Genomic DNA, 10202 nt, shown 5'->3' on the forward strand with positions numbered 1-10202 from the left:
TCGTAAGGTGAATTGGATCATAATTTGCTTCAGTGCTATATTTTGCATGGAATGTATGTTTAAGTCAAACACTGAACGTAGAAGTATAAAACACAGATGCTCTTACAGTCGTAAAATAAATTCACACCTACTGTAGTACGACGACATATATCCTTGGGTCTTCAGTAAGCCATTACTGAAACTGCTGGCACGTAATTGCTGAATTATGTGGCAGCAGCCATTACTTTTTGTTATGCATCGCCTCCTCCGCGCTACCAATCCATGCGCATTGATTGGTAGCGCCTGCCTGAGGGGAGTAGCTGGAAGGTGTGTAGGTCCCTGTGTTGTCGAGGTGCTCAAGGATGTGGTGTAGGCCGATATTGACTGCATCCTCCCTAGACCTGTTTGCCCAGTAAGCAAACTGGAGAGGGTCCAGGAGGACTCCGGTGATGTTCTTTGTGTGGTTCAGCACGAGGCGTTCAATGGACTCTTCATGACGACAGATGTCAGATTGACAGGCCGATAGTCATTCAGTTCCGATGTTCCTGGCTGCTTGGATATATGTTTTGTCCCCATAAAAAACTACAAGTAACTATAGATCACACTTTTACAAAATGGATATAGGCCGCTCATATTTGGTTGAATAATACACAGGGACAAAACCAAAAGCATTCTGAAACTTGTCCCAAAAGAAAAAGTCCCAAATGTGAGCTGATTGAGAAGTCAGTGACACTCTGACGAACATACAATGCTGTTCAAAATAATAGCAGTGCAATGTGACCAAGTTTTGAGTCTATTTTTTATTGTTACATGCCAGACAAGTTACCAGTAGGTGCAGTAGATTTCACAGAAAATAAACAAGACCCACCAGCCGTGGAGGTGGCCTAGCGATCTCCTACTGTGATAAATGGAAAGTCCTCCCAGTCTCTCTGTCCAAAACTTGCTCGTTTGAATGCCTTGCCTGTCAAATTTCCGGACCCACTCCCACAATCCTCGCCACAATTTACCGTCCACCAACCACACTGAGTTTTTAAATGTATTGTTTGCTATCCTCACCCACCTCTCCTCTCTTTCACCGAATATAATTATTCTGGGAGACTTCAACATACACATGGACAATTCCACCCTTCTGCTCACCATAGACTTCATCTCCTCACTCGATAGACTTGGCTTACATCAATTTGCAGATTTCCCCACACACTAAAGGACACATCCTGGACCTGATTTGCTGCTCTGGTCTTGCTCCCTACAACTATACAGCTGATGAACTTTCTAAAATAGACCGTTTCCTTGTCACATTTAATGTTTCCATCACACTCTTGTAAGTATTATCAACTTTCAAAATATCAAAGACATCAACCCTGATTCCCTTTATTCAATGATTGCCACATTTACTCTGAACCCAAACTCCTCCCCGGACGAACTGGTTCCCTATTACAACTCGGACCTCACCGACATGCTTAATACCATTGTTCCTGTCAAATCTCCTTCTGTATTATTTACTGTGTTTGACCCTAGTTAAACACTCATCTCCGTTCCATTAAATCGAAAACATGGCGAAAACCGTTCTCACTGTCCACAAAGACATCTATACAGCTCGATTTTCCCACTACAAGGACTCTATCTCAAACGCAAAATCACAATACAACTCTCGACTCATCTACTCTAATACTAGTAATACTCTGGCTCTCTTTTCTGTTTACAACAAAATCATTCAACATCCTGGCTCCCTTCCCCCCCACTTCTATTCCTCGGACACCTGCAACGCCCTGCTTTATTATTTAGTGAAAAAGTTAACAGAATCCACCAACACTTAAGGCCCCCTTACACCCTTCCCCGCCTCCAACTTCCCCTGACCTTGTAAACTATTATCTTCTTTTGAAGTCCCCCGTCCTTCTAAAATCTCACACCTCATCACTAAATCCAAGAATGCTTCATGTCAGTTAGATCCATTCTCCACAGTTCTGATCAAATCCTGCTTCCCCTCTCTTCTTCCTTTCATTCACTCTTCTCTATCCACTGGAATTGTCCCCGTCGCCCTCAAAACTGCAGGTGTCACCCAAATCCTTAAAAGAAACTGGAACAGGTCCCAACGATTTCAATAACTTTCCAAAATACTTGAAAAAAAATGTTTGCTTTGAGCTTCACTCTCACCTCACTCAAAACAATTTTTACGAACAATTCCAGTCTGCTTTCCGCCCCGGCCACAGTACAGAATCAGCTCTCTTGAAAATCACAAACAACCTTCTTATGGCAGCAGAAGATGGCTTACTCTCCATCCTCATCCTCCTTGACCTCTCTGCAGCTTTTAACACCGTTTCTCACCCCATCCTGCTTAATAGACTTTCCTCCATACATTTCCACACCTTTCTCTGGTTCTATTGTTATTTCTCTGGCTGCTCTCAGTTTATCTAAATCAACTTCTTCACCTCACAGTTCTCCCCTGCGTTTTCTGGTGTGCCCCAAGGCTCTGTCCGGGGACCCCTCCTCTTTATTACCTACCACCTTAGCAATATTTTCCGTAAATTTGGTATACACTTCCATTGCTTTGCAGATGACACCCAGCTCTACCTCTCCAGCACACCCAACTGTGCCTCTCATGAATTAAATCATGGTTTACCCATAACTTCCTCAAATCAACAGCGAAAAAAATTAACTTCTCCTTGTTGGTACCAAACCCACCTTAAACAAAGCCAACAGTTTCTCCCTCACTATTGACAGCTCCACCGTGTCCCCCTCTCTTCAGGTCAAAAGTCTGGGTGTCATCCTCGCTAACCCATTAGCTTTGCACTCACATATAAACAACATAACCCAACCCGCTTAATTCACCCTAGGCAATATTAATCGTCTCCGTCCGTTCTTTATTAGAACTGCCGTGTTGGTCGGAGCAATTGATGTGTGAGCCTCTCATAGACTCTCGTACGAGTGAGTCGCAGAAATGCATGCTCCGTTTGGTCTATAGCCAGGCATCGCTAGTCGAACAAACAAATATGATTTGCTCATATCATTACACCTACTGATAACTTGTCTGGCATGGAACAATAAGAAATATACTAAAAACCAGGGATATTCTGGTTAGTCTGATTGCACTGCTGTTATTTTGAACAGCTCTGTCAGCAGTTTCCCTTTAAAGTGAAGTCCTTTCCCATTTTTGCAGCACCCCTTGAGGGTGCTGGGGTAGGCTCCAGCTCACCTGCAACCAAAATGAGGTCAAGCACTATCGAAAATGCATTGATGTTTAGGTGCTTTGTCACTGTGTGTCTGCCAGATTTTGCTAACAGCTGTAAAATTATTGGAGATACAGTAAAGTCTCGTTATATGGATATTCAAGGGAGTCCGAAAAAATATCGATATAACCGGGACTATCGATATATCCGACCCTGTTTGAATGTAATTTTCTCCTTGCGTGCATAGAAATAGTATCGATATAACCGGGACTATCGATATATCCGATATCGATATAACGAGACTTTACTGTACTTTCATCTGACTTTGGAAGGATCATTGGCATCTCTTTTGAAATGAGCCTGTGTTTCAACTCATAAAGAACTTTGGTGCAAAGAGAGATTTGCAAACAAAGTGAAATTTTCAACTAAACCAAGGCCTTCATCTTGTTTCATTCCTTCTGTCTGTCTGTTTTTTTTTTTTCAATTTAGGTGATTGTGCTTGGAGAACTATTCATACAGTTTATTTTAATGCAGTAGGTACATATTCTGTGTTGAGTTGCTCTATCTTCTGTTTTGACTGAGTGTTACTCATTAGAATAAATCAGAGCTCAGGGCCAACACATGGATTTATATGTATGAATATGAAGAAAGTGCACTTATCCTAATTCCTCATAGACGTTGGAAGGACACTAGGAAATGAAACACACACAGGCATTGTATATTATGTGGACCAGTGCAGCTCCAGTCAAGGATGAATTTCTCGCAAGGCTTGGGTGATTTTAGCATGAGCTGGGAAATGGGAGGTGAAAAGAATACTGAAAACCTGGCACGTAATCGGATTAGGGTTCGAGTTTGCTTAAAATAGGAGATTCTGACAGCAGGATTTGCTCTCGAACACAACTGGCCTTCCACTGCTACCTCCTCAACCACTCAGAGTAAGGAGACCCCTGGAGAAGCTGCCAAAATGCCGGTGGATCTGAATGGATACTGGAAAATGATTTCTAATGATAACTTTGAGGAGTACCTCAAGGCTCTTGGTGAGTTTGTCAGGAAGAAATCACCAAACCCTTCCAACTGACATGCTTCTTTTACTGCGCAGAGGGACTAATTGGTGATTTTGCATGATTGACAGATTATAATTTTCTTATTCCAAATTAAAAAATAAAAGTGCTGACTAGATTTCCATATCATCTAACCATGAAAAGTAAAATGTGTAGAATGTCTTGGCTGAGAACAAATAATGTATTTTCTTCTGGGGACTTTCTTGCAGATGTTAATGTTGCCATCCGTAAAATTGCCACTTTGCTGAAGCCAGACAAAGACATTGTCCATGAAGGGGATCATATCATCATAAAAACCCTCAGTACATTCAAAAACTACAACATGGATTTCTATGTGGGCAAGGAGTTTGAAGAGGATCTGTCCGGGGTGGATGACAGGAAATGTATGGTGAGTATTGATATGACCCAATGTGAAGATGATGATTTGAAATGTCGAGGAAGAGCAATCGACATTTCATTCAATATGTTTATTTTTGTGGGTGCAGAAATCAGTTTCCAATCTTTTGAGTGTAGTCAAATATCTTTCATAACTTTACTGCTATGAAATGTAAATTTCTCCACTGCGAGACTAATAAAGGCAAATCCAATCCAATCCAATCCAAATAGGGGGCCAAAATGAAAAATATCACATTACCCTCTGATCTCATTGGATTGTGCGGTTGCGTGACAGTGTCAGTCGACTTTGAGCCCCTCCCGGATGACCGAGCTTCTCACCTTATCTCTAAGGGAGAGCCCGGACACCCGACGGAGAAAGCTCATTTCGGCCGCTTGCATCCGGGATCTCGTTCTTTCGGACACGACCCATAGCTCGTGACCATAGATGAGGGTTGGGACGTAGATCGACCGGTAGATTGAGAGCTTTTCTTTTTGGCTCAGCTCCTTCTTCACCACGACAGATCGGTACAAAGTCCGCATCACAGCAGACGCCGCACCGATCCGCCTGTTGACCTCTCACTCCCTTACACCCTCACTCGTGAACAAGACACCCAGATACTTAAACTCCTCCACTTGAGGCAAAATCTCCTCCCCGACCCGGAGAGGGCACTCCACCCTTTTCCGACTGAGAACCATGAGAAGTTATAATATTTACAAACGGTAAAAATCCGTGACAAGTTCACGATGTAGGCCCAACTTCATCTACCCCACAATAGCATTCTCTGTCACGTCGTAATTTTAAAAACCACCAGTACTGTCTAACAAACACTACATTACAACACTCGCCTATGCGTCGTACATAATTTGGAGCAGTTCAGGATTGTTACAATCTCGTAGCATGACAAAAACTCCAATGTGAAATATTTGTTTCCTTCTTGCTTTTCCTTTCAGGGGTCACCACAGCAAATCAATGTTTTCCATCTAACCCTGTTTTGTGCTTCCTCTTCTCTTTCACCAACTACCATATGTCCTCTTTGACAACATCCATAAACCTCCTCTTTGGTCTTCCTCTCGGTCTCCTGCCTGGCAGTTCAAGGCTCAGCATCCTTCTCCCGATATAGTCACTCTCCTCTGGACATGTCTAAACCGTCTCAGTCTGGCCTCTCTGACTTTCTCTCCAAAACCTCGAATATGAGTTGTCCCTCTAAAGTGCTCATTCCTGATCCGGTGGTGCCAGCCAATAATGTGTTCAGATCTCCACTAGTTTAACTCGTCAACGTTGACTTGCTCTGAAACAATAAAACAAAAAGGACTGGGAAGTGGAGAATCCACTGCATACAAGCAGCTGGGCTGAAAAGCAACACGGAATGTGGGACTGCATAAAAAATGTATCACGAATATCAGCATGTGGTCAGGAACACGGGAAAAAACAACGTCAATTGATACTGTTGGCGCTACATTCAAATGTGCAAGTTCAAAATCTACTGTGCAAACCAAAAGCCTTTTCTCAACAGTTTTTGCTTTTTGAATGTTGCTGTGCTGATGACCATTTTGTGTTTTGGAGCCTTTTACTGAGCGAGTTGCTTGTTCTATAGCCACAAAGGGACATATGTCTTCTTGTGCTGGTCCCATGCCCGGATAAATACAGAGGGTTGTGTCAGGAAGGGCATCCCACATCAAAGCTTGGCCAAAACTAACATGCGGACCTCAAACCTCTAAAGATGGAGGACACTGATTTGCTGTGGCGACCCCTTGAAGGGAAAAGCCCAAAGGAAAAGAAGAACAACTGCTGAAAAGGAAACAGGAAACATCCATCACCACAGCTACCCCTCACACTATCCAACTGCCTGGTGTCAACCGTTGCGACCTTCAAGTTCCTGGGAATCACAGTCTCCCAGGACATGAAGTGGGAGGTCAACACCAACTCTATCCTGAAAAAGGCCCAACAGAGAATGTACTTCCTGAGGCTGCTAAAGAAGCATGGCCTGCCACAGGAGGTGCTGCAACATTTCTACACGGCTGTCATCGAATCCATCCTGTGTTCTTCCATCACCGTTTGGTTCGGGGCCGCCACAAAAATGGACAAAATCCAACTTCAACGGACAGTTAGGACGGCGGAAAAAATCATTGGCACCGCCCTATCCACTCTCGAGGACTTGCACACTGCAAGAATCCAAACTAGGCCGCGAAAAATCCTACTGGACCCTCTGCACCCTGCTCACCACCTTTTCCAGCTACTCCCCTCAGACAGGCGCTACCGATCCACGCGCACCAAATCCAGCAGACATTTAAACAGCTTCTTCCCCCAAGCCATTAACTCTCTGAACAGTAGCCCAAATGGAACTGTATGATGATACTGATGATACTTGTGCAGCGTGCTCTACCGGAAACCAATTCCTTGTGTGTTCCACATACTTGGCAATAAAGATGATTCTGATTCTGATTCTGAAAAGTCATCCTTTATACCTTGAGATAGAAACTGTGGTTTGCTATCCTGATCACAGATAAACTCTAATGTTTTTAAGGCTGAGGGCCAATATCACATGGATCATTTGTGATCTGATATTATCATAAAATGACAAGCTGCATATTTACATACGTGTTTTAACAGCGGTTACTATTGATGAGTGCTTCTGTAGGGGTTGATGACTGGGAAGTGAAATTTATGGAATACTCATCTCTTGTCTTAATCTGCATCCCCAGACCACCATCACCTGGGAAGGAGATAAATTGGTATGCGTGCAGAAAGGGGAGATTGAGGGAAGAGGTTGGACCCACTGGGTGGAGGGAGACGAGCTTCATCTGGTAAGTACACATCATCAGCTCCCACTACGAATATCAATCCCACGTTTTGGATACTAATATCCGAGTCAAGAAGTGCCTCTCGGCACATACGCACGCTGCAATTCCAAGCCAGCTTTTCTTGTGGTGTGCTGCCAGAGAATCTTAATTTCCAAAAGTTCATTTGGAAATCTGATGGCACGTTAGCTGACAATGAAATGCCATTCACAATTTCTATGAGTCCACATACAAAGAGAGATGAGACCGTCCAACGGCACTGACCTTTCCGCTGAACAAAGCAGGGCTGTGAAGATGCTGCCCATTACAGGCGCAAAAAAGCACAATGGCCCCTTTGGTGTCCAGCGATGGCAGTCGAATGGCAGCGACATTCCTCCCAAAAAACAGTACTGTATTCATGCTGCCGATCAGCACAGTCTCCTCCTTGATGAATGTCCTGGTCAAAAATGATGAAAAACAATCCGTATCCGTTCCACACGACGCACATCATTCCTCCCACACAATTGAAACACATTATTGAAACAATCACACATAAACTGATTAAGACAAAATTATTTGATCAAGAACATGAATTGGGGGCTACCTTTGGATCCCATCCAAAGAAAACATGGAATTTACTTCCACTGCTAGCAGATAACTGCCAGATCTGTGTCCCACTGAGCAAAAAAGACACTTTCTCATGGTCATTTTTATCCTGCCTGGAGGAAACCAATTTATGGATGGCACAAAACCTCTTGAACTTCAAAGAAAAGAAGACAGAATGTATCTTTTTTGGTCAGAGTGGCCGATGTATTGTGCATCTCATCCTGTTGACTTGGGCCCCCTCGCTCCTTATCTGAAATCAACAGTCTCAAACTCGGGTCTTAACTTGACCGACGAATTGGTGCTGTTGTTCAACCAGCTTCTTTCATCTTTGGCAGCTGGCTAAAATAAAACCTCTCATTTCTCATGAGCACCTTGAAGCAGCAATTCATGCCTTTGTCACAACTCGGCTCAATTACTGTCATGTGCTTTACTTTGGAGTCAGCCAATCCTCCATGAAGCATCTCCAGCTGGTCCAGAAAGCTGCTGCTCGCCTTTTGACTGGTACTCGTAAGAGGGAGCATTTATATTAACTCCTACTCTGGCATCCCTTCATTGGCTCCCTAAACATTTTCACCTTATTTTCAAGATCTCCTTTTTGTCTTCAAATCTTGAATTGGAGCTTTTCTTAAAAATAAATTAAAAATTATCTCAAATCCCCAATTCACCAACAAATTCCTTCTGTTAACTCTCTTCCAAAAAGGCACACACCCGCAGTGTTAATTCAAACACAAAGAACAAAGACAAAGACACCCACTGTGTTAGTCTCCAGCCACGAGACGCGTTCACATACACACACAATAAATGCACATGCACATGCACACGCACTCACTAGCGGTTCAAATGACTCCCTCGCCCCCACTCTTTTCTTTGTTCAAGATTTTTGTGAGACAAATAAACTTTTTTAGAACACTATTCTAGCACATATCAACCAAAATTAATGTATCGATGAGAAGGTTTCTTCAGCCGTCATCTGTACAAATTTGAAGGTTTTGGTCGTTAGTCAGGAATGTAGGAACAAACCACTGGCCAGTCGTTAGTCAGGAATGTAGGAACAATCAGCGGGGCCACAGGGAGTGGTCCTCTGCTCCCCCCAACCTGAGAGTAGGGACCTATCATAGCTATGTCCGGCGCCGCCATGGCTGGACTTTAGGGAGATATAAATAGGGCCGATACGACCAGTCAGACTTTAGTTCGCTGACGAAGCCTCATGGATAGGAGGCGAAACGTCCGAAACCTTCAAATTTGTACAGATGACGGCTGAAGAAACCTTCTCACCGTTGGACCACTCCTGTACGACTCAGAGCTTACACAGACAAAATTAATGTATTAATTTCATAGAGAATCCAGTATCGATTTTGCAGCTGCATTTTAACACATAACGTCTGGATCTTTTTTTTTTTTTTTTTTTTTTTCAATTTTCCAATTTTACCACCAGCCCTCGCGCACAGTGAATTCCAGGAGTCCACCTCTCGTGAATATTATTAGAATTCTACCGGTCTTACTCTACTTCCGCCCGCGGCGCGGTAAACCAGACATATCTCGATCTGTATAAGCATCGGATAGGCTCGTGCATTAGTCCGTCAATGCACATTTGGGTCCGGCTTTATGGAGATGCACCGTGATCAGAACCACCCGAAACAGAACCAGAAACGAACCAGAACCGTACCAGATGATAACATCCAATAAAGTTGTGTTAAAACCCCCCAGATACGTGGATTAACATGAATAGGATACCCTCTGGCCATAAAAGGATCCCACAATACATTCAAACAATGGCTGCTTGCTAGCGCATCACTCACCTAGCGAACTCCGTCGAACACAGCCGTATTTTCAGTCAGTCAGAATGCCGTGGAGCTCCACCGCGCCGGTACGAGGAGGTGTCACCAGGAATATGAGAATCTTCCTGTCTCCTGTGAGAACACACGAACAGACTCCACCGGAGAAAAAAAATTCTCAGTCTCTCGTTCCCCTCGTCAAAAAGCAGGCACCACCGATAGGGAGGACTTTGTTTTGTTTGCTGAAGCGCGATGATTTTGAAAATTATTAACATTCCATACTGTGTATTAAAGGACAGCCGATGTCACTTTTTATTCAAATGCAAATAAAAATGACTTCACGCCAAGACGTCTTGCATTGCTTGTGAATCCAAACAATGGCTTCAGATTCGGATAATATGCTTTCTTGTTACACATCCAGTTATGAATATGTTTCAAATACACTGTAGTTCTGAAGATTA

General features: G+C 43.5%; 1 protein-coding gene across 1 annotated transcript in view; it reads left to right on the plus strand.

Moving 5' to 3' along the window:
• The first annotated feature begins 3947 nt into the window (after positions 1-3947).
• The window catches only part of rbp1.1 (retinol binding protein 1, cellular, tandem duplicate 1), a 7267-nt gene continuing 1012 nt past the window's right edge, over positions 3948-10202 (plus strand). The window contains exons 1-3 of the mRNA XM_089009132.1: positions 3948-4183; positions 4417-4595; positions 7286-7387. Coding sequence (XP_088865258.1) covers positions 4111-4183; positions 4417-4595; positions 7286-7387 — 354 coding nt within the window. The 5' untranslated portion in view covers positions 3948-4110. The remainder of the gene's footprint in view (positions 4184-4416; positions 4596-7285; positions 7388-10202) is intronic.

Source organism: Hippocampus bargibanti, linkage group LG11 (assembly GCF_051943395.1).
Source record: "Hippocampus bargibanti isolate YZ-2025 linkage group LG11, ASM5194339v1, whole genome shotgun sequence".
Classification (NCBI taxonomy): Eukaryota; Metazoa; Chordata; class Actinopteri; order Syngnathiformes; family Syngnathidae; genus Hippocampus; species Hippocampus bargibanti.